Below are 26121 nucleotides of genomic sequence, written 5' to 3'. Positions count from 1 at the left end.
AGTGGTAAAGGGTCAGTGAAGGTTTTGAGTTTCTTTGCTCCTTTGGGTAAGAACTGTTACGTCGATGCACAGTGAACAGGATGTGAAAGAGAAAGAGGGAGCTTGGCTTAGATAGAACAGATAGAAGATAGAACCCATCTTTTTTTCTTTTTTTTTTGGCGGTGGCATTTCTTTGTTGATTCTCAAACCTCTTAACCACAACTCATGGTTGTTTTGTTGTCTGGCCTCCATGCCTTAGGAGTTCAACACATAGTAAGGCAGCTCCCTGAAGGCTGATATTTAAAGCTACAGGTGTGGAAAATAAGCGATTTTGCTACGGGTGTCTCTGTAAGCCTGTAGTCTGCAGCACCAGGACTTTATTCCTTCAGATGTGAGCTGAGCCCACTTGCTGAGAAGTGCTTCGAAAGTTTTTGAAGCAGCAGAGATTGTTGCTGCGGGCAGCTTCACTGAGCTCTAGCTGATAGTTGTTCACTGAGTGCTGATAGTGCCACTATTACAGCAAAATAATCTTCATTCTTTAGGACATTGAGGCATCTCTGACACTTTAATGTACTTTCAAAACTTGTGTCCCAATAAAATCTGGACTGGTAATTGTTTAGTGGTAGAATCTCCAGAAGTCCTGCAGTAATATTAAACATACAGTATGTATCACAGTATACTGAATGTTGTCATTGTAGTATATGGAAGGTTATACATTACATTTGTTACTTTAAGTATTAAAGCTGTACAAATGAACACAGATTAACACAAAAACAGCTTCAATTATCACCACTTTGTCCTTTGCCTCATCCAGTAAGTGACAAATCAGTTTTTTGTTTACATTTAAATAATAATGGGTGGCAATTAAGATAGTATTTGAAAAATATTTTAAAGAACATTACACTCTCAGTATCCTTAAAACAAATCACAAGCATTAGCAAGCATACATTTGATAGGAGAGGTTTTTTCACAGTAATTTACTGCGTCTCTCTGTTTGTCGCTCTGTGAGAGACTTATCCGTTGACCTATCATTCAGTTTTCAGAGAAGCGGGTGAGCATCATGGAGGACGGTTGAGATAGAAATGATCCAAACCAAATTGGTTCAGAATAACATCTGCATAAATTACCAGCCTTTAAAACAACAGTACAATTATGTTTTCACTAAACAGGTGAGGTAACACCTCTGTTAGTTTATTTACAGGAGTGATGGACTTGAGGATGACGTCATCTCTCTACTTGTTTCTCTGTGTTTGAGGATGGTAAAGGTACTGGAGAGGTAAAGAGCAGGAATACTGTCTGCCAATACTTTTGTTTTCTCTGACTGTCACAAATAAATAGTCTATATTTAACTTAGACTTAAGAGGTCGGACTGCGGGCTGCCGGTAGTCCAGTGGTTGGTGCGCCTACCCCATGTACAGAGGCTGTGGTCCTCCAAGTGGGCAGCCCGGGTTCAAATCCAGCCTGAGCTCCTTTCCTGCATGTCATTCCCCACTCTCTCTCTCTCCCCTTGATTTCTGACTATTTCCACTGTCCTATCTCTGAATAATGGATAAAGCATGAAAAGCCCCAAAATAAACCCTTTAAAAAAAGAGGATGGACTGTTAGTAAATGGTAAACTGTTAATGGGCTGCAATTACATTATTAAGCACCATTAAATCACTTAAGGCCCTTTTACACCACGCATCCAATTTACTCTTTCACTCTCACATTCACACATGAATGTAGTGCCATGCACAGCCACCAATGAGCCAATCGTTCCTTTAGGGGCGATTAGGCTTCAGTATACTTAAGGATACTTAAGCCCCGTTTCCACCAAGCAGTTCAGTTCGGTTCGTCACGGTACAGCACGCATTTTGAGGCGTTTCCACTATCAAAAGTCGGGAAAGGTCCCCAAATTACCGCCCCGTACCGTCCTAGTTTTTGCTACCCTTCTGTTGGGGTGCCAAGTCTACCGATCCGACCCTAAAAGCTAGAGCTAAACACTGCAGTCCATTGATTGGCCGAAAGAATCGTCACTTCCTGTGCGACAGTGGTAATAAAGGATGGCTGTATTGTTCCTCACGGCACACAGCCTCGTCTGAAACAAAGCTTCATTGTGTTTTGTAACAAAGAACCACAAGCCAATGAGAAATGTCCTCCATTGTTGCTCTTTGTTTACTGTGTAGCGCTCTTCGTCAAATTTATTAGCGGGGTATACTGTGTCGCTCTGCTATGATGTCTTGATGTCTTGTCATTCTTATCTTGTCATTCTATGCAAATACTGCCTCAATTCTCAATTCCCCCCAGTTAACTTCATCATTAATTTTGTACTGTATATACCCCGTGTTTTTATTTTTATTTATCTTATCTATTCTGTTTAATGTGTATTTTTGAGCTTTCTTGTCTGTACTGCTGTAACACCCGAATTTCCCCTCGGGGGATCAATAAAGTACTATCCTATCCTATCCTATCCTATGTCACGCTATTACGTAGCTGACGCGGCTATCGGCATCTGGCTTACACGCCGCCTACCAAAAAAAGAGTATGGTAACTACGGTTGGCTGTGGAAACGCAAACAGGATCAGGCTTTACTGAACCAACCCGTACCAAACTGTATTGATCCATACCGGACCGCTCGGTGGAAACGAGGCTTTAGTCTTTGCTTTGCCCTGAGATCTAACCCAGACATTGGGAGTGTGACCCTCACTGGCTTGTACAATTACCTCAAAGCAAGTTATCTTATTTATGTGATATTTGCATAAAAAAAGTTTTCAGAGACCTGAAATTGCTTAAGTGACACCTAGCAGGCAGCAAACAGCACCCACCTTCCACTCAACAAAGCAACAACATCACTTTAATGCTGACTTTAAAAGTCACATATTATACTCCTTTTCAACTACATTAGTTTAAATATGACTCAGAGCTCTCAAAAACATGACTTTGAAGTTTATTGTTAAAAATCCACTCTGATCCTGTATTTGAGTACGCATATAAACCCCTCTACTTCAGCCCTTCTCAGAACAGGCTGTTCCTGTGAGCTGTGTCTGATCAAGCCCCTCACTGGAGGGGGATGTGGCTTGTGCTTTCTTTCACCATGCCCTGCTGTTTGCAGAAGAAAGGGGGACTCAGAGGACAGAACAAACACCTAGTTGTGGGAGTGTCACCCATCTGGGGGAGGGGTTACTGCCTTTTCTGATGTCATGAAGGGAAAATCTCCAAACCTCGCCTGTTTGAGCGCACATTTATTGAAAAGTGGAGCAGGCAAAAGACGGAGAGGATGGAGCTTTCTGATAACTGGAGTTTTGTAGAGAGACTAAGGACACAGATTAGTGTTAGATTCAACCTTCACAACCTTAGGCCCCCCGCTGGTGGAACAAATTACCAAGCTTCATTCAATCTGCAGAGTCCCTTTTAGTTTGCACCTTTAAGAAAAAGCTAAAGACCCAGCTTTTTCATGAACACCTTCGCACTTAATGATATTGATGACGATGATGATGATGATGAGCATCTAGGGTGGGTCTGATGCTGATCAGAACTCTCAAGAGCAGCTGTCGATGTTGTGATTGATGATGATATATAAACTTTTACTTTTAAAACTTTTAAAGTGCTCTGCATCTGTGTGACAGCACCTGTGGCTGATCGAACTCAAAGCTGTTTGTTTGCACGTACTGACGTTATTTCCTCCTCTATTGATCGTTGCTTGTGTTGTACTTACTCTCTTATGTACCTCGCTTTGGACTAAAGCGACTTTATCTCAAGTATAGGACAAGATTAACAGAGCAGCTATTGGTGTAGCAGATATTACAACGTGTTGCAATTTCAATTTAGCTGAAAAAATTATAACAAGGTGTTTGTCAAAGTCCATTATTCCATCTCTGAGATCCATCCAAAAAATATATATGTTGTTCTTTGGACTGCATAAAAAGAGAAAAATAGCCTTTGCATCATGCAGGCATTCACTTGCAAATGAGCATAGAGATGTGATATCCACTCCAAAAGAAAAACTTCCTCCCTCTTGTCTACCCACAACAAATTACCGCTGCCCATGCTGCCCTTCCCATCTGCTCCTGTGTGTGTGCGTTTGCATTTTTTCTTCCCTCTCGCTTTGTTTACACTGTGAGTTAATGAGACATTAGATGTAGCCAAACCTATTCATCTCAATCCCATTGTTCAAACCTCGGCCAATTGAAGACGGTGCATCAGAGCTGCCAAGAACTCAGATGACACCTGCTCACCTGCATTGGAACACTCCATGCAAAGGGATAACAGGAGGTAGAGGGAGGACAACAAGGAGGCTGATTTAAATCAAGAATGAAAGGGAAAAAAACAAGCGCATTGAGGGTGGTTGTTGGCTTCAATTTCTGTGAATTAGAATCCCCCTCGACGGCTCTTCCGTCTCTCTTCTCTCCCCCACGTGCACATGATGCAGCAAAAGTGTTCATCATGCCAAGGGGAGGACAAGAACAAAAGATAAACTCTGTTCTCTTTCTCTGGCACATTGAGTGAGAATGGCAGCCTGTCAGATAAGGAGGAGGGGAGGTGGCGGTGGGCAAAGGATGGGGAAGGCGAGAGGAGGAAAAAATGTCGATAAGACAGCGAGTGAAGGAGAGGAGGACCCCGTGATGATGAGGGAATACGAAGAAACAGAAAAAGGAGGAGAAATCAGATGCAGAGGTCATTAAAGACCAGAAGGTGCAGGAGAGGAGGAGATTGGCACATTACAACAAGATTTAAACAAACTCTGCGATGTGCTGTGTTTATCTTCGCCCGCATTCTCTTGCATTTAAACACTCTTGCTTCCTTTGTTTCTCCTCTCTCTTAAATCCTCGTCTCACACAATGTGGATCTGTCTATCCCTGTCTCAGAGCGAAGCCCCCCCCCCCCCCCCCCCCCCCCACATCTTTCAGGAGGTTATCAAGACGGGTACATGCTGTTAATTACCGAGCTGTCATTGATCTTTTTAATGCACACGGGAGGATTCAAACCAGAAGGAAGTGTTTGCAGAAATGTGTGTGGGTTCAATTTAAGGTTAGATGTTTAGCTAACATCCCAATAAAACTGACTCTCAGCATCTCAAGAGAAGTTAGAAGTTCAAGTTATTTGTGGAAGAAAATGTTTGTTTTTTGCTATCAAGGAAATAACAGGAGAAAATAAGACTCAAAGAAATAGACTGACATTTGGTTGATATCTTTTTCTTGTAATGCAAAGAGCAGCACTTTTATTTCATCGCCTCTGTCTCCTTTACTCACAGCACTGCTAGGTGACTGGCTGACAATGTGCCTCACAGTCATGATGTAACTCCAGGAAACGGATTTTCCCAGTAGAAGGTCATCTATTTTCTATCATGCACTAAAATGAGGTTTCAGTGCTTCTGCTAGCATGTCAGAAGATCAAATATCGACTCAAAAAAAGGGTGATGTAAGATGAGGCAATGGAGGTGAGTCTCCCTGTGATGTAGTTAAAGTATCAACAAAGGCACTGTAATCAAACCTCGTTTTAAAGCTGAGCAGGGACTAAGATTATACTTGGAGGGTGTGATGTAATGAGCGGTAAAACTTGGGTGGGCTTGATGATCAAGGGCTTAAATGCTTCTGAGGCTATGATACATGGGAAAATGTGTCTCAGTTTTCGTCTCACTCAGACCTGCGGCGATTTAGGATTACTGACGTGGAGGTTTTTATCCACCTTGTGGAATACTTCTACAATTTATGTGCAGGAATTGGTTTTTTTTACCTGTACTGTTTTTTTTCTGTGTTTTTATCTTCCTCTTCTCTTTTCTTTTTATCTTCTAGTTGCTTAGAGAGTACAATACTTTTTCTGAATGGAAATTGACCGCATTTTTAGTTTTCAGTTCTAACCTAATCACCACATTATCTGTGTAAGTGGTTTTAATGGGTTAAATACTAATTCTGGTCATATTTTATCATGGACACATTTCATGAGGAGACTGAGGTCAAGATCGTTTTATTCTACTTGTTTGTACTGCATGTAAAGCAAACGCCCCCTGCAGCTGTGAGTGCTCAATATTGCATTGAATATGTATTAATTCAAAAGTGTTCCCATACAGAAACACAAACCACTCCAGTTACAGTAATGTTTACACCAAAAGAGACCAGATGGACCTGTGCCGCACTTCGAACTTAAAACACAAACAACTTAAATGACTTTTGTGCTGACTGTATGCTGCTTGTTTTACGTTAAGATGTGATTTTATTCCTTAGTAGATCTTTTAACTATATTTATGTGTCTAGTGAGTGTCTACATGTTCTTCACACCCATGCAGCACTTCATGTATCTGCTTTTTGACAAACAATCAAGTTGTTTGCTGATTTGAATCTTTATACCGTAAGTGAGGGAAAGTCAGAAAAGTAATCCCTGATGGAGGAGTCCTGATTACTCTCGATGGACATAATGTTATCTCAGGGTTCCTGTTTTGATTCCAGCTGTGAATAATAAAAATAATTGGTCTGCATGAAGTATTATCTGTTTTATTAACACTGATTAGAATATGTAACAATAACAGCCTTAAACTGTGAATATCCTTTAAAATGTAAGACTCCAACCTGTGGTTTAACTGACAAAAATGAGGAAAGAAAAGCTGTATTTGTAAACATGGCCTTCAGCAGTGTGGGTATAACAGATCAAATGCACTATTCACATGTTTTTAATTGGATCTGCTGAGGTTTTCAGACACTTGGTCATAGGAGCTTTGAGACTACCTGGCTAAGCTCATAAAAAGTAAACAAAGTTGAACTTTTGGAAATTATGAATCATTTTCTCTCACAGATAAATTCAGCAACAGTAACAACCATTTTTGTCTAACTACCTGAGCAGTTAACTTCAAACTTAAAAAGATCATAAAAAGAGAAATTGGTCATATTTGGTCAAAAAATAATATCATAACATGAACCTGTTCTGCAAACAATCTGAAAAGCTTCAGTGTTCTCCACTAGATTGATTCAAAGTTTAAATCGCTCTCTCTTTCTTACAGCCATGGACGCTCCCCTGAACCTGACGGCCAGTGAAGTTAATCACCGTAGCGCTCTCATCTCCTGGCAACCGCCAATCGCAGAAATTGACAACTACATGCTCACCTACCAGACAACGGACGGCAGCAGGAAAGTATGTAGCACGCAAAAAAAACTGCATACTTGTGTTTTCAAGGCTGTCCCTTACACAGACTGTTCAATCTTGTCACTCGATTTTCTGCTTTGTGAAACATATTACCTGTGACAAAAAAGTATTTCTAGCTCTAGTCGTTCTGGAAATGATGTTTAGTATCCATGCCAGAGTTGCAATCATGAAAAGAAGATGAACTGTATACTTTTGGTAATCCACACACCTTAAAAAATCACTGAAATCCTCTAGATATTGTATCACGACATATCTCTCAGAGTAGAAAATGTTCCCACTTAAATCAACTTTTTGTACAAGAGTTGAAAATGCTCAGGGAAAGAAAGTTCATGCAGAGTAACAACTTTATAACAAATTCAGATTTTATCTTTCAATCGTCTAATCCCTTGCTGCGGAGTGTGTAAGCGGTTGGGGACACACACACACTCACAGACTCATACACATACACACAAGGGAGCGAGTCGCTTAAATTGCCTGTCTAATAGAGATATCACTTTAATGTGTCTCAGCAGAGACATTGTTTATTTTGATTACACTTTTTGATGTGGCTGAGTAATAGTAATAAAGCACATTAGTAAGAGCTGTGTGTGTCGCACCACGCCTGTTAACCAATTCACTGGAACCATTTCCCATGATGCTCTGCAAAAGACTCCTTTTTATTGGCAATTAGGTGTCTACAAAGAAACACACGGTGTCCTCTCCAATGGCTACCGTAGTGGCACGACTTTATAAACAGTCAAGAATCACACACACACTCTTACTGAAACATGCTCTCATTTTCTCTCTCTCCTACACACTCACACTCACACACACACACACACACACACACACACACACACACACACACACACACACACACACACACACACACACACACACACACACACACACACACTGACCTTAAATCCGTGGTACTGCTGAGCGGTTGACCATCAGGTGTCACTCATGCACAAAGAATGCGACAGGAACATCTCAGAAGAAGCCAGTGCTTTTGTTTTCATAGCAGACTCCCAACAACGTTGTTCTTATTCTTTCAAAATACTGTCAAGCTTTTTTTCTGCCTTTTTCTTCCTATATCCAAAAGTAATTGTTAGTGGCTGAGAAAACATTACACCAGAAATAATCAAATTTCAACATATAATTGATAGATATTTTTTGTGTGCCAGTTTCAAGACTCTACAAATTAGCATTTCAAGTCAAATTAAAATTCATGTATTTTTCTTCTGCAGCATACATATCTGCTTAATTCATAAACATACAGAACTCAAATCAATATGTTAAAGAGAGAATTTCATTTGACGTACTGTTTCATTTCATGTTGGTGCCTCTACATATCTAATCATGTATCACTCAGTGTCATTCATACATCCATTAAAAATGTATCTTCCTGGTTTGTCAAAAAGACACAGTCATACTGACACGTCAACCCTTTCTCTGCATGTCATCCCCCCTCTCTCTCCTCCCAACATTCCCATTCATGGTGTCTCTTCAGCTGTCATATCTAACAAAGAGTAAGGTTCTTTACCTGCTCTTTGTAAAGTGTCTTCAGATAAAATTTCTTATGAAGTGCTATAAATATAGATTGATTGATTGATTGATTGATTGATTGATTGATTGATTGATCTAATGAGCCAAAAATATAACTATATTTAAAGGATAACATGTGATTGGTTATTTCTTTTCTCATCAACAGCTTTTTACAAAAAATGTCAGAACAAAAATACGATAAAGCCTTTCTTCAGTGTGATCTGATGAGCAAGCATAAGACAAAAAAGTTGTCTCTGTGTGGACGTCCTGGTTATGTGACAGAAGCAATCTCCAGGTTTTGATTGTTCTCTTTTTATCTCCATGGCTCAGTGTCTTAACGGCCTTACATACAATGTTTTGGTAAATTTAGCAACTCCATCTACAAGACTTTTAAGGATTTCTTCAGTCTCCAGTTCATTCAGCTCACATTTCACATATTTCATCATTATTTTTAGCTCCAGGTGAAGTGCAAACATTGACATTTCTCAGATTACACTCATCTGCCTTAATAATGCAGTTCACAAACATTTTTAATTGCTTGTCAAACGAGTCGAGTTCTGCTGCAGTGAAAATAAGGCCTAGTTTATATAACAGTTTGTCAGGTAAAAAGCACATCTTTCCATTTTTATAGAAAATTCATTAAAAAAACATGGAACTGTGTCACAAAATAAATGCAATAAAATAAAAAGAGTGAAATCCTTCCTTAAAAAACATTACAAATGTGTCTTTAAAACCAACAACCGTGCTATGATATTATTATTTTTTATCATGACTTCACTTCTCTGCTAATAAAGAGGTTTCTGTTGTTGATTTAATATAACTGATTGACTAACAGCCCATGTAGAGGTAAAAAGGCTTCAAGATCTTTAGGCCCTGTTGGAACATTTGAAGATAAAAAACACACATTCATTTTTATTCATCTCAACCTCTTTGATCATGTCCTTTCAGATGTTATTAAAGTATTCGTTTACCGCGGTGAGGTCTAGCAACAAGTGTCGTATTTTGAATTCGTATCGTTCAACAACAAATGAGTCATACCACTTGTGCTCCTAGCAAAGAGTGATCACTGCAGCCAGAGATTGGAGTGGTGCTTGTGAGATTTTTCTCTGGCATTCTCTACTTGACGTCTGGCTTGGCTGAAAATACACAGCAGCATTACCTCCCCTGTAATCTAACTGCATGATTGTGAGCCTTACAGCCTGAGATAATTGACTTTTTTTTATTTTTACACAATCGAGCTGTGAGATTAGTTTCCTTATCTGATTAGGGTAACAGTATATAAATGCTTGTATCACTGCCGGTCATTTTTGTGTCTGGAGTGATAAACATCTCCCCACTCACACAAGGATAGAAACACATCCACCCAACATCCGACCACTCAACCACACATACACAATCGATAGTTAAGGAATGTATTCTGCTTGATAAGTCGTTGCTGTTTCACTTGCAATAAAAAAAAATCTTATCTTGACCCTGGAAACCTGGAGGGAAACTGTCCGAGACAGAGACACCATTTACCAGCTGCTTCACTGCATAATTCACATGGACACATTGCCTGGAAATGTGTGATCCTTTTTTTCAAAGTGACTGAATATTTCATTTTGACTTGTTCATATTTAATGTGTATCCAAGGCAAACTGTAACACACATGCACACAAGCTTATAAGCAGAGACACATTTCTGTACAGCAAGGACTCATTCCTCATCTAGAAACTGATGTCACAGAAAAAACCTCTGAAAAACGGTCGGACGCACTGGCTCCTTAAGACGGGCTCAATAGAAGAGGATTTGTCAAAAACAGAGTGAAGTTACTGTACTGCGCTGTCAGGACTTCTTCACCAAAAATAGATTTTTCTGTGTTTCCTGATTACTTCTCAGCCTGTCCAATTATAGTCTTTTATCTCCTTCTCTCCATGTAGTTCCCCCTCCTTCCCCTTCACACCACTTCTCTTGCTTTGCTCCTCGCCTCCTCTCTTTTTGTGTCTTCATGTAAAAACACAGGCAGATAAGCTTGTTCTGCCGCTACGGGAAGAGTAACTTACCTCTTAGTCGGTTGTTTCCGTGTCACACCAAACACCTAGCCCATCCCACATGGGATTACAAGACACCACTGTTCTACTTCTTCAAGAGAAGCAAACAACACCATGAAGTCTCCTTTATGCCTGCAAACAACAAATGTATGTGCAACTATTTGAAATGTAAACTGTGAACTGAAGATAACGGCTAAATGAACAAGTGTTAGCATAATAAAACTTGCCATCTCACTTACTTTTTTCAATATTTTTTGTTTTTAACATACGAACGTTGACTTTCCCATTCACTCTCATTTCCTCAATCCTTCTCAATAAACCTCACCTCTCTTTGCTGTCAAATTTAGAATATTTTCCCACTGACACAAAAACAAAGCTGTCATATTTCCTGAACAAAAATAGCTGGAGGTTTTTTTTGGTTGTTGCTAGGAGTCTTTTCAAACTCAGAAGCTCAGTTCAGTGTATTATTAGATTGATTTAGGGAGATTCTATTATAATTAATTTCTACCCCGAGGTTTATACTGAATAAATATTTAAATATTCATTTTATTGAAGGCGTGTTTCTTCATCAAATATCTTTTAACTTGTTGTATGAGCTAATTTGGTCCTGTGTGTGCACTAGGAGCTGATCCTGGATGCAGAGGACACATGGATACGACTGGAGGGACTGGCTGAGACTACAGAGTACACAGTCAAGCTCCAGGCTGCAAGAGGACTGGACACCAGTGCTGTCATGTCCACCACCTTCACTACAGGTAAAGTACACATACGTATATTCAACTTTCTTTTTAATCAATGCATCACATTGCAAATAACAGTCTCCATAACACATTAATAGGGTATCCAAAGTCAGGGACACTTTCTGTCTCTCTTCCATTCAGCAGGAGGGAAACTTCCCATTAGGCTGCACCTGCAGTGATGCTGTCTTCAATCCCCGCAGCATGTAATCTAATGTCTCACTGTGTAATTAGCTCCCAGATATGTCAGTCAAACGAGGAAAAGGAAGCGTCATGAAGCTGCTTATCACCTGGAATTTATGTGAACTTGCCAGAGGCGCATACCAATATCCATCATTTCAACCAGGTGGTAATCATAGCAGCTGAGAGCTGAGCTGAGCTTTTCAGGATGTCAGTTTAAATTGTCATCTGGGACTGTTCATTTTAGCCATTTGGAGCCAGCAGAACGGACTGTAAACATACAACTGAAGAAGCTTTCACCTAAACATCTGTATGTTCTCTGCAAGACCCTGATTATCATTCTCGTTCTTCTTATTTGTTTTATTATTTGTAATTTAAATCAAGAAATATCTGGTCTGATGTCACTGTCATTAAGCGAGTTAAGCAGATTTCTAAGTAATCAGTTGCTTGAGGAAACATCCAACATACACATAGCAACATTAGCATTATTATATACTTGTGTTTGTGGCCTTCTACAAAATGAAAGGTCAACAACCTTTTGCTCTGTTTTGGTCCCTACCATATCCAGAGGGAAATGTTTGTCTTTTTAACAGCGGAAACTGCACTTCATCCACTTGTCACTTTGTGCATCTGCCATTTGTTGTGAGTGTTGGAACAGCAGGAAAATTGCAATTAATTTATTAATGTATTGTATTTATTTGATTAGGACAGTGCACATGGATCAACATATCAGTGGGAATGGTCAATGAAAATATGTTGTAATTAGCTAAATTGCATCTGTTGTCCTAAGGCAGAACACAGGACAGTCCACATACATAAGCTCACAAACCTTCTTATAAACATGATGCTGACATACTGTATGATACATTACAGATTCAAATGAAACATGCTGGTAAGAATGCAGGATACACTCCAGTAGCGATATGTGCAATAAAAGCAAAAGACTGAGCTTAACACATGTGAAAATGTTCCCCTGAGCTCTTGCAGTATTAGTTATTAAATCTCTGTGGGTTCATCACTAAAAGTAACGAGTCTATCTTTACACAAAAGCACACAGACAAAAGAAAATTCACTGCAGCTTTCAAAAAAATCCTTAATGTTGCCAGTTGACAGAAGAGTTCAATCCATGCTGACAACATAAATCTCTGTAACTGAATCATTTTATGTAAAGAGATGGAGAGAAAAATATCAAATCATACAGTTCCTTTTTTCCTCATGCCTCCTCTGCTTCTCTCCAGGGAGTCGTCTGTTTGCAACACCTCAGAATTGTGCCCAACACCTGCTGAATGGAGAGAATCTGAGCGGCGTCTACACCATTTATGTCAACAGAGACCCCAGCCAGGGCGTGCAGGTGTACTGTGACATGACCACTGATGAAGGAGGCTGGATCGTGAGTCACCAACCTTCTTTTAATAGCACTTCTGTGAGATGTGCAAATGTAAGAAACTGTGTCCCAGGACTTAAAGAGTGAGTGCTATTTTTCTGACCTGTTAGGTATTCCAGCGTCGACAGAACGGCCTTACGGACTTTTCCAGGAAGTGGAGTGACTATCGGGTCGGATTTGGAAACCTGGAGGATGAATTCTGGCTCGGTAAGACTTTGAGATAATTAATCCAGGGGAAAAAAAAAATGTTCAGCGTAGTTTGAGACGTAGGAACTGCCAAGTCAGTGAAACATGAAATGTAGTAAAAAACCTGCTGAAATTGGATAGTTATAGTTAACCGTCATCCAATTAATTCAGCTTCTTATTCCTCATTGTACACAGACGTTTGCCACTACATGACTTATTAACCATTATTATCATTTGTAGGCATGTAGGTAAGTAAGATAGCTCTTAATTTATTATCAGCACCCACATCATCTTGGTTGGTTAAAAAAGTGCGCTTAAACCCGTTGATCTAGTTCCCATCAAAATAACAGGAGCTCCTGTTGTTGAAATACAAATATCTCTCTATCTTGTCAGTAAGGATCTGTTAAACTGATTGACTATAGTAGAAGGTTCATAGGAAAGGTCGGGGTGTGTTTGTGCCTCCTCTTCTTGACATTCTGCCGACTGTGTTTCAGCTGCATCCTGCCACCAATTTTGTTCAATCTATGTTCCAGTTTTTTTTTATAAAGCCTGTTGTGCCCTCTTTTATCTAAACGATGACTGAATTGAATTTATAAGGTTCAATCAATAGAGGGTGATAGCTTTCACTTGGTTTCAATTGATACATCTATTTTATGGAGAAGAATGATGTTTCCAATATCGCCGGCAGGCTTTGCAGCCTTTCATGTAAGATTTTTCACTCTGTGTAAAGATGAAGAGCCGCGCTTCTTTCTTCTTCTTCTTCTTCTTCTTCTTCTTCTTACTTTGGCTGGTCTCATCAGTCAGCGCTCTGCTTCACAAAGTCTCTCAGATTCATTACTGGATCCTCTGAAAGATCATCTCTCCCTGAAATGACTTGGTAATTGTCTTTAGCGTCTCTGATTCAGAGACAAAACAACAAAAACATCTTCACGCTTTTGATGGACTGCTGAAGACTCCCCTCCCGAGAAAAAAAAAAAATCTCATTATTTAACAATAATTATATTCATTAGAAAATGTGCAAATGAGTCCTGTTTCTTCATGGGCTTTTTTATGTTATTGTTTTCGTGCAGATGATTAAAGGAAAAATATTACATGAATATTTCATTAAGTGGATCAGGACCTTGAGAAGAATGTTTTTTTTTTCTAAAAACGTTTTTCATTACAGAATTCAAATAACATTTGGGGGGGAGTTTTATTGCGTGGCATTATCGCCACATTATAACAGAGGGAGGGCTGTTACTTTGCAGCTGCCACATATTGGATCATAATATAAGATAACTCTGGCCCGCTCTAGTCCATTAGTGTCCAAGCCTTCTGAAAAAGGTGAAACATAAAATAGATTTAGATCCAACCTTCATAAACAGGAACTAACAGTTTAATGCAATGTGCTAAAAATGTGCCCGCAATTCACGTTGACACTGTCTGATATGTTGCTTCACCAGTTATTTTAAAGTTTTATTTTGTGCTGTTTTAAAGTTGAATAATAGTGTCAGCTGTTTCAGTTATTTTTGTGCACCACCAACACCACCAAGGGGAGTGTGTTCAAAGTTAGCTCTTAACATTGTATCACAACCAGAAAGCTGTTTTGCTGTCTGCTGCTATAAATTAATAATATATAGTTTTGTTGATACAACAAAGACCAGTGGGGAAAACTAAACACAGGAACTAAAGATCAAGAGGCTGTGTAACAACAGTGGAGTGATATCGCTTTAAGTTGACACTCAGCATCATACAGGAGAAAAAATACATCTGTTTTGCACAGTAAAAAGTTGAGACAGTGACAGGATTGTTTTTGCTGACAGACACCTGAAGGCATCATGAAGCTGCATCCTTGCACACAATTGCTTCATATATCTTCCAGATGTATTATGATCCAACATGATTTGCAGACACCGGAGCGTATCTGGTTCAATGAGTCCCACATTTCATCTGACCCGTTTCTACTTGTAACCACTTGATTCCACTGAATCAGCAATAATCTGCCTGCTCCCAACACTTCTGGGCTAGTCCATCTCCAGAGGTCTTTCTTTACTTTTTTTTTTTTTAAGTCTCTCTAAAGATGTACTTTCTGCCCCTTCGTCCTTTTTCTGTCCTATACTGTACTCTGTCCTCTCATAAAAGCAGCTTAATGTAACCTCAGGGTGAGCAGCATCTAAAGCTGCTCTCTGTGCCTGTGAAAGCCTCTCCCTGAATGCCAGATTACTGATATCATGCCAGAAGGGAACACAGTACCCTCAGAGAGCCACACAAAATGTCAAGCCTGCTGTATGACACTGACCCGTCTGTTGATCCAGTGGTTTATTTGATTGTAGAAGGGGGACTAAAACGTCATGGTTGTGAGTCAAAGAAGTGAAATCACAAGTGTTACCGATGACATTTACAATGACTCTGTTGGATTCAGGAGTCCCAGTATCAGAAAAGTGGGACAGTATGCTAGTATGTAGAGCACCTATCAACTAAAGCCGCCAGTCTGATTCAGCCATCAGTGATTTCTTTTTTAACTGTGCTTTCACTGCTGTGACATGTCAAGTCCCCGGAGAAAAGGCAAATTAAAGGGCTGGTTCAGTTTTTTTTAAATGGGGTATTTATATATAGTAAGTGTATGGTTATGGTGCAGCTATGGTCCCGAAGGAAAGGGCTGTTTGTATCAAGGTGAAGCAGTGAAAATATTCACAAATCCAGCATATACTTAAGCTAAAATGATGACTTAAGTTACGTGTTGGACTTTGTTCAAGTATGTGTTTCAGCTGACCTCTTCTGAACTTTTACACTGATTAGCTTCTGTGTTTTTTTGAGCGCAACTTAAAAGAAGGACTATTCCTTCAACATGTGGTCTAATCAAAATCTACAATTTTTTAGGTTATTGATGTTTTTTTGTTGTTGTTAGTTTTATTTTTGGGGCTTTCTGTGCTGTATTCAATAGGACAGGGGATAGAGTAGTAAACCGGGGAGAAAGAGAGAGAGAGTGGGGAACGACGTGCGGGAAGGGAGCCACCCGTCGGACTCGAACCCGGGCCATCCGCTTGGAGGACTATAGCCCCTGTACATAGGGCACGACCTAACAGCTACAGCCATCAAGGTTATTAATGCTCAAACTGCAGTATAACACAGTGTTCAGAGGAGGTGACACGAGCAGTGCGCCTCTTCTTTTTCAACCTGTTTTTCAAAAGGCAGCGCTGTCAAAACAACTTGGCAATGCAAATTTTTTCGACAAGGTGAAAAGCCTGATAGAGGTCGAGGGTTTTCAAAGCCAGAAACTATGTGCTCCCTTCAGACAAATGTAAGATGAAAGCCCAACCTGTTTATCTGTAAAGGAGTCGAAAAAGATGAATAGACAGAAGAGAGTGTGCAGCATTTGAGTCCAAGACAAATTTCCCTCAGGGGACAATAAGGTGTTTATCGTCTCGTATCAGTGTTTCCAGGATGCTAAACGCTGTTGAGAAATTATGATAGAACACACAAAATGTGTCCAACATGTCTTTATGGACCACACTTTGTGCACAGGGGTGCAGTCGTGCTGGATCAGAAAAGCTCTTCCAGACTTTCACCATAGAATTGGAGGAAAATAATCAGTTAAGCTATCTTCCTGAACCCATTAGAAATCTCTGCTGGGTTTAAGGGGACTATTCCAAACAGTGGTTATAGGGTGTCCTCCTATCCTCACTATGGCTAGGTACTGTTTTTGAGTGTTATGTCCTGTGACAAAATTGACTGTGTAGTTCAACCATTACCAGTGTCCTTAAAAGTGATCATCCTTATAGAAAGTAAATGGTATCATCGTGCAGATGGTCACTGTGGTTTCAGAACAATTGACTTTCACTCCTCTTACGACAGATTAATTCACTTTCACAGCTCCGGGGAGCCATTACAGCAAACATTTAGCTAATCACCCCCTCTAAACACAAAACAGCAATATATTGGATTGTATGGAACCATAAACATTGATATTAAATCCACTAAAACTGAAAAGAAGAGACACTTAACTTGCCGGCAGTAAAGAATATGGAAATGAAGCTTTCATTATTATCTGTTACATTTTGAAAACGGCCGTTTTGATCAGTGCTGGAGGGCGATCTGTTCTCTCCTCTTGCTGACCTCAGCCAGATTTCAGGCTCAACACAATGTCAGTTTGATGATGCAATAACAGAGAGGAACCACGATGGCTGTGCCCGATATTTGATCACTATCCCATTCCTTCTTTTTTTAATTTCCCCCCCTTGTTTCTGCGGGTGAGAGAGAGGCTGGTGATAAAATGTGACAAGATGGTAATATCAGTATTATAAAAGGACGAGAGTGTAATAGTGTGTCAAAAATGAATTTTTAATCGCTGTGGTTTGGGAATGAGCAGTCTGATCCCATAAAACAGTGGAATGTAAAAGAACAGTAAAAGATTATGGGTGCAGGATTAATTTCCGATAATGCAGTGATATTATAGAATGGAAATTAGAGTTGACTGAGTGTTAAACACAATTTTATTACCACAATTCCTTTTCCCCCGTCACCCTAAGTGCCTTTGGGTTGTAACATAGATTCTATCTGCTTTCCATTGACGTTTTACAGCAGACTTAGTTTCCCTGCTTTCCTACTGCTTATCAGCGAAAGACTTCAGGGTTTTTTATTTTCTGCTTTTTTCCAGGTTTAAAAAATGTCTGCATGTGATGCTTCTGTTGGAGCTTAAGCAGAGTTAAGGAGACTCTTTTTTTTTTTTCCAAATGGGTTCTTGTTGTAATCTGATAGTGAAGGCAGGTCCAATCTCTCAGGTCGGTGTGGGGTCTTATCGCCTGTCAGGGTTCAAACGAGCCTCGTATCTGCTGCCTTGGAGATAGAGAGCAAAAGCCGTATGTCTCTGGAAATATGCAACATGTGGCATTTGCTGGGCGGCTTGCAGTTACAGTGTCCACTACTCTCGACAGTGTCAATCACACACATCCAAGCAACCAGCTGACGCCTGACATACAGTACGTAGTGCTTATCAGTGGTCAAACCTTTAATCTTGAAAGCTTTTAAAATGGTTCGAGTTACCTTTACCTTCTCGCCTCTCTTGGATGAGTGGAGACATTAGTCATTATTTTTAAAGTTTCTCAATCAACGTTTTCCAAATGAAAACATCCACGTTTAAACTGTATTTCCTTAACAAAATGCAATGTGTGTATTCTGGAAAAAAGTCTTTTTTTTTAAGCCTTTATTGTTTACATCCATGTTTAGTAGCCTGCACCTTTCTTCTTCTAGCTTCTACATATTGTTTTTGTATTGATCGATGGAACAGTGTTAAACCATTACCCTGGGGCATTACTCCCGGCAGGGCTTCTTTTCATTGTCATACCAAAGCCAGTGATTCAAAGTCTTGCATTAACTCGTGGTAAATATTTTCCTCCATTGTAGGGATTTAAAACTTCACTTGTTAATTGGTCATATTCTCAATGTCACAGAATTGCTTTGATGTTTATTATCACTGGACTGAATTTAGACTTCTTTGAGATCTGATATGAGCGTAACAACGCCCATAATCAGTCCCAGTGTAATCATTTCATATCGGTATGAGTGTGCTTTGAAGCTCCAACACAAGTTTGATTAAAAGTGACACCTTTGCTGCTGGTTTCATTAGAAGATTAAAAGTCATTTTCTTACACATCATACGTCACACACATAAAATGACATATCAACAATGTAATCTTGTGTATGTTGTGTCTGTGCAGGTCTGGACAACATCCAGAAGATTGCCACTCAGGGCCGTTATGAGCTGAGGATCGACATGAAGGACGGACAGGAGTCAGTCTATGCCAACTATGACAAGTTCTCCATTGGAGATGCGAGAAACCTTTACAAGCTCAGGATAGGAGAGTACAACGGCACTGCTGGTAAGAGGTTTTTTTTCTTTTCTTTTTGATTAACATTTTTATTAATAAGCTTTGGTAGGTTCTGTTGTTTGTAGCGACCCAAGCCTGTTTGAACGTAGCCGATAAATACATAAAAATTATACATTTTTGTTTTATGAATCTTCTTCTATGTCAAAATGCTACTCTGTGTCAGAGACCAACATTTGCACACTCCAGCCTTTAAGCCAAAAAAGCTCTCTCACATCACCTCTATCATTTTTTTTCTCTCGCCTCCTGTTCCCTTCATCTTGTCCTCTCCTTGATGTCTAAAACACTCCTCCACATTACCTCTCTTATCCTTTGCTTTCCATGTATCTCTCAGTCTGTCAACACAGCCATATGCCAGAATTACCCATCATTCTCTCATGTTTGTAATTATAATTCTCCCTGCCTAAATAAATTCAGAGAGCCGGCAGCAGGATTTCTCCTCTCCATCTCCCTTCCGCCTGCTCGCTCGTTTATGTTTCCCTCATCACGCCGTTATTCACCGTAGCCATATGCCAACACATTACCCTGTAGTCTCTCATCTATAAAGGTTCTCTCTCTTTCTCTGCTCTGATCACAGGCGACTCTCTGAGCTACCACCAGGGCCGGCCCTTTTCCACTAAAGACCGAGACAACGACATAGCTGTCACTAACTGTGCCTTGTCCTACAAAGGAGCCTGGTGGTACAAGAACTGCCACAGGGCCAACCTCAATGGCAAATACGGCGAGTCCAGACACAGTCAGGTCAGTCATGTGATACTTAAGTACTCAAATTGTAAGTTCTGCAAAAGGAAGATTTAGTCTTCCAGAACAACAAAAAGAAACACACTTTTACATCTTGTGGTATTATCTCTATATGCTCAGAAATATGTTTTACCATTGTGGCAAACTAACTGCCCCAGAACTCCAGACTCCCCATGTGTCAGCCTGTGTGTGCTGATTAAATTGAATTAAGAGGCCAGGTAGACAGTTTCTGTTTAATTTTTCCGGGTTGTGCGATAATTGGTCTCTGAGATTTCAGCAGCTAATCCAATACCACAGGGCTGAAATCCGTCTGTGGTGCGCATTTGATTAAAAAGTGACATCTTTTAAATGTCTCTTTTCCGAACACTGTGTCCCTGCATCACCTCACTCAGAACTACTTTATTTCTAAAAAGTGATTCCAATAAAATCTGCTGATGACTATTCCTGTGTTTTTCACAGTAAAACGAAAACATTTCTGGAAATAATCTTTGCTGTTCAATTTTGTAAATGCAATGTTGTTATCCTTGGGGCACCACAAATGTTCTTAACACCTCCTACTTAATAATTCAGGTTGTGTAAAAATGCTGCACCAAAAAAATTGTTTTCAGGGCCTTTAACGGCTGCTGTTTATTTATTATTACGTTTATTCACAGAAATCACAAACTGATCATGGCAGTGTGATTAAAGATCAAAATGTCTCATTTCAAATCACTTTTTGTAATTTAATATTGCATGTATTAGTTACAGACAGTCACCTTCATACTTCTTCCAGTGATTAGCTTGATGAAGGAGGAAGAAAAATAAACCATCACTGCTCCAACAATCTGCAGGTTTAAATTAAACTCAATCAGTTCCATGTTTGTTAATATATGTTGGGAATCGTGACAAAAAGTGATTAATTAGTATTCAAAGTACAGAAATATGTTGCAGGTAATGGCCAGATTTGATTCAAAACAGGACAAAAAGGCATCCTCACGCTGAATTTTAGACTTACTACGTGAGAGGTGTTGATGGTGAGTCTGGTCGTTTTGACTAGGGTGTGATGTGGTCTCTCTCCCACTGGAGAGGAAAACAGCGAGGTGTTGTGTGAAGCTGTGATTAGGCTAGACTTCAAAGGCTTCAGAGCATCGCTGCTCCTCTCACCGTGCTCTGCACCTTTCTCTTTGTCGCTCTGTTACATAAAATGAGACCAGGTGGGAGAAGAGATGGGCAGGCAAAAAAGAGACAAGCCGATAGAAATTGCCTTTCTGAGTAGAGCTGCAAATGGAAAGTTTGGCTGTGGTTGAGATTAGCTGGGCTGGAGCGAGACTGTAAATTCACTCAGATCATAATTTCGCTGGCTTTTAAGATAGGAGTTTTGGCACTCCTGCTTTGAAGGCATCTGTTAGCTGAAATAAAAAAAAAACACTTTACTGAGAAAAAAAAAATGTCCATCTTCAGAACGTCCTCGTATTGAACATTTTCTACATACCTTTTTGTCAGATCTCTTACCGTTGATTGAAGCAGCTTCTGTAAATCACTCTCACTCTCACTCTCACTCTCACAGGGTATCAACTGGTACCACTGGAAAGGCCATGAATTCTCTATTCCTTTTGTGGAGATGAAGATAAGGCCGTTCAACTTCCGGAGCATCAGCAGCAAGAGGAGGCGGTCTGCCCCTGTATAAGCAATGGGCCTCCTCCTACAAGGCCAGAGTGGTGGATAAACAGAGTTCAGACGATGTTTAGAGATGATTTCTGCTATCTTTGAACCTCACTGATGGACTCTCTGAAGTCTTTAGTGAGGCTGTGAAGAAAAAAGGGGGTTATGACAAAAGCTACTAATATTTTATTAATCTTCAGTTGTACAATAATTTAAAAAAAGCAATGTTATTAATATTCCATCAACAATCAGAAACTGTCTAACGATGTTTGAGGTAATGGAATAGCAGAGAAACATCATCCAAACTCTGTTTATCTGTGCTCTTCTCCAGCTTTAGCTGTCTTTTCCTGCTGTACTTCTACCCTGATGATAGAGGACACTGTATGTAACTTATTAAATACTTTGAATGACAATGGTTCTATTTGCTGTAAGAAAAAAAAAAAGGAAAGGCAAACCAAGAAGCTTTTGTTTTCTTTAAAGTGTAAGATTTGCCTTTCCCTGGGATGCAAGGAAATGTGCTCTAAGATGCCCTAAAGAGTGCGGGAGCTAGCGTTATTTGAGCTGTAACAAAATAACAACTTTTAACAAAAGATATACTGTATATGCCCCCACACCCTTACCTGTAAGATATATATATTTTTATAACTGATATTGTGACAAAATTCCATCTATTTAATTTAATTTGATGCCTTGGTTTTTGAGACGGTATTAGGCTGACCTAATCAAACAAATGATGACAAATACCCGACTTTAAACACTTAATTTGATTTGGAAACAAAACTGAACATCATTCGTAAAGCAGTGCACCAGCAACCGCTTCATTATGTCCTATTTTATTTATTTGAACTCCTTTTTGTCTGTGTCACTGATAATCAAAAAGTCCTCTCTGTTAATTATATAAGCAGAATGAAAATTAACATTATCATTTTTTGGTAGCCACACTGGAACAGTATTTGCACTACGAGCGGGGACGCAGCTACGCTATCTTTTATTTCAATTAAAATGTAGTTCTTTTGGGGCTTTAAATATTCATGTCTTTTACTTTGTTTTCAAGCAAATAAGTTGCACAAAATATCTGTCTTGGCCCTGTTGTGGGTGCTGTGATTGCTTGCAGAGATGGTGCTGTTGATGTGACAAAAATCTGCATAAGAAAGGCTCAGCCTGCTTGTAAAGATGTTCCTCAGTTCTGCCTCTTTTCAGGTTCCTTTAAGATAACCGTGTCACTTGGCACTGTTTTATGCATTGTGATCACTTAATTCTCTGCAGAAGAGAGCCAGGGGGAGCACGGAGCAGAGTTTGTTCTGGCCTCTTGAAATGACCTTAACAACGAAAAGCTGAACAGTCGATGGAGTGGAGCCAAATGTTTCTTCTGTGCCCTCTGCTTCGCTTTTTAAGCTTCCTGCTGGAACAACAAAATCAGCAAACATGGCAGATAATGTATTCTTTTAGTAATGTGGGCGTAATCTGCAGCATGCCAACCAAACATTACGCTATATTCAGTGTTAACATCACAACCCGTTCAGCACCAATGCTTTCTGTTGAATTAAACACTGTCCAGTACAATCTTTGATGATCAATGTCACTATCGCTGCAAGCAACATTTGGTCTAATGTATTCAACAATCCAAATATCAACAGCTGGAAATCTTTATGATAATGTTCTCATATTTCTGTCAGATTTTCCAATTCAGTTTTTGTTGAGGCAAACCAGATCGTCTGGCTTGTATGACGGTGTATATTTTCATTTGTGTTTCTTTTTTTGTCCCTGTTAGACTTGAAAATGTTGTCACCCCCCTTTATAAACTACTACTAATATACTCATGTAGCTGTAGAGCTGATGATAAAGTGACTTTCAATGTGTTCCCCCTTTAGACGCCAACTCTCTGTTCCTTTTTAACTGCTGTATTTTTAACCATAGTTTTGTTTTAGGACGGAGGTAGACTACTGCATGTGGATTCATTTTCTGATAGTGAATAAGAAATGTCATCACGATTTGATTTGTGACACTTTTCTTTTCATATCTGGGTAAAAAAGGTGTTGTTGAAAAGTGTTATATGAAGATAACTTAGAACCTCAAAGTTTTTTGGGGATCTGCCCCCAAAGGCGAAATAAAATGAAACTTTAATTTATTACAAACCTTTTCAACAAGTGACCTTTCCCAGGTCTGATTTATGTTTCAGTGTCTAAGTGACTGTTTCAGAGCCTCTCATGCAATCCATCTCCCATAGTGATTTATAGTCGAGTAGGGATTTCTCTGTGTACTTATTTCATTAACGACTTAGACAAAGTTTGCCTCGGTGCATTTTTGTACAAGGCACAGAGGTCACAAAGCTTTGCAGAGAGGGAACAGAATGTTGTTTGTGTTGTGAGGGATTTCTCTGAAAACTGTGAGGTGCTCTTAAAATCTTTCACGATGAATGCTAATATTTATTTAAAATTCATTTTAACTATTGTCCCAACCATAATTCATCAGAAGAAGCTTTTTCTTTTAAAATCCCAAAATAATTTGTTGTTTAATTTTAAATGTTCCTCCTGTTGAAAAGTCTCCTTCCTCTCTTTTATTTCATGTTAACTCTTATTATGTGTTATTGTTGTGTTTGTTCAAAGTTCATTGATTGCTTGACAAACATGACACCCAATAGTTGAATTTTAATCAGAGTGATATAACTCTTCTTTGAGAGCTTTAAGGATAGCTATCTGAAATTGAGCAGAAGCAAAAGAGGCTGAATTATACTTCATATTAAAAAAACATTTAATGTCACTCAATCTATCATCACGTGGTATTGTTTTCTTAGTTCTAAGAGTTGATAAAGTACTTCTTAATACTGTAGCTGTGACGTGAATGGAGAGATTCAATTTGCATTTTGTTCACTTTGTTTGTTTTTACAGATAAATCTCCATTATGACACCATAAGTCTCAGTCACTGGAACCAACGCTGGTTTCTTTTCATTTATTTACCCTAGAGATTTGTTCCCCTTATTTGATTCATTGCTTTTCATTTTTCAATAACTCTTGACTCTACAGCATTGTAAAAAAAGAAAAAGAAAAATAGACTCAATAATGACACCATCAAGAGAAAAGGCTTTATTTCCTTGGTTGACTTTTACAAGAGCATTTAGAAATATAACCGCCATGTTTGGTGGTGTTTGTTATTTAAGCCACATACTGTATCTGCGTTGATTTGAAATCTTGCCATGGAAATGTAAATGTGGGCAAAAAGTGATCTTGACTGTTTGAAAGCTCGTATATGCTGAAACTTTGTTGTTGGATAACCTTGGATATTACTGTCAAATTTAGCTCTAGTTTGACTTAAACATGTACTATATAGTTCCTTTTTTAATACATTTTCTACATATTAATAAAAGATTCAAATAGTCTGATTTCCTGTTTTTTGTGATTCTCTTTTTAGTGTATGCAGAAGATGTTGTGATATATAAAGTTCATGTAGAAGTGTTCATGTCGCCCTCGCCCTGGAGGAACAACGCCTCAGTTTAATCTGTTCCTTTTTTCAAGTAGAGCTGTGGGTGCTGTACTCGCTCCTCCTTTCTACCTGCTGAGAAATAATGAAGTACCAAAGACCGACTGACTCCATGTCATAAACTTTTCAAAGTATCTTCACCTCTAATTGGAGGTCATTAAAATCTGTAGTGGTGCGAGAAGCACTTAGAAGTCAGTGGTGAAAGGTGCCGACATAAAGGTCTGCCAGAGTGGTTTGGCTACAGGACCTCTAGTTTATGCTCAAACACAGACACAAAGAACACCTCAAGGCTAACAACATAATATTCAAAGCATTTCAAAAAATGGATACGAGTAACTGTGGGCAAGACCCAATTCCTAAATAAACATTTATTGTAAATAATATCAGGAAAAAGGTTGTCAGCATGTATTTCCACTGTAAGTGAAATACACAAATGTGCCAATTTCAGAAGGCTAGTTTTTGATCTTGAAGGCTGTCAGTTTGACATCACAGTTCTCATTTTTCAAGGAAGATATGTCATGTGGTTTGAAATGAGTGCACAGTGGCTTACTTTTTTTAATTCATGTTTTAATTTAGGGATGAACATTTTACGAAACATCTTATTTCTTTTAAAATCACCAAATGTTATTCATGACTTGTGTTTTTAAAGCGAGACTCCAAGTTTTGTGAATTTCCACTCGTGCAGAAAAATGCAGCCAGACCTGCACACATTATAGAAGTGAAGAGATTTGATCACAAACACAGATACAAAGACTCCGTTCAGCAGTTTTATGAATCATTCTTTAATTACTTTATGTTTTTAATTATCCGTTAATTATCCACAGAAACGTGTGCTCAGCAGAATAGACTTGGTAAATAATGAGGCTGCATGGAGTTTGTGAATATATTAGAGTCAGACCTAAATAAATGAGCAGCACCGGATTAATAATGTAGCAAAGGTCAGAGAGATAAGCTCATGTTCAGTCTTTATCTAAACAAAGCGCTTCCCATGAACTGCTGTGTCATCAAATCAATGCTCACAGTTTGAACAGGTTCTCTGGCACGTCATGTAAAAGTTATATTAATACTTTATATTTCAACCTGCACAAGTACCTTCAATAGCCTGTCTGACAGCCCTGTAGAATCATATCAGAGGCTCATGTTTTTATCTTTTCCTGAAATTAAATACATTCATTATTCCTCTCGCTGCAAGCAGACATATTTCCAAAATCACCAGTCTGTGTCATACATTGCTGCAAAGACTCAGTTTGTAGGATATCTC

The 26121-nt window shown here is 39.2% G+C and overlaps 1 protein-coding gene across 3 annotated transcripts in view; it reads left to right on the top strand.

Moving 5' to 3' along the window:
• Positions 1-24431, top strand: part of tnr (tenascin R (restrictin, janusin)) — a 166090-nt gene extending 141659 nt beyond the window's left edge. For all 3 annotated transcript variants that reach the window (XM_061044662.1, XM_061044663.1, XM_061044664.1), the window contains 7 exons: positions 6950-7080; positions 11272-11404; positions 12805-12956; positions 13061-13157; positions 18833-18994; positions 19578-19741; positions 21288-24431. In XM_061044662.1, the coding sequence (XP_060900645.1) occupies positions 6950-7080; positions 11272-11404; positions 12805-12956; positions 13061-13157; positions 18833-18994; positions 19578-19741; positions 21288-21407 (959 nt within the window). In that variant the 3' untranslated portion in view covers positions 21408-24431. The remainder of the gene's footprint in view (positions 1-6949; positions 7081-11271; positions 11405-12804; positions 12957-13060; positions 13158-18832; positions 18995-19577; positions 19742-21287) is intronic.
• The last annotated feature ends 1690 nt before the right edge of the window (positions 24432-26121 follow it).

Source organism: Labrus mixtus, chromosome 8 (assembly GCF_963584025.1).
Source record: "Labrus mixtus chromosome 8, fLabMix1.1, whole genome shotgun sequence".
Taxonomy (NCBI): Eukaryota; Metazoa; Chordata; class Actinopteri; order Labriformes; family Labridae; genus Labrus; species Labrus mixtus.
The sequence above is the reverse complement of the archived record's forward strand: the minus strand, read 5'-3'. Positions and strand labels throughout refer to the sequence as shown.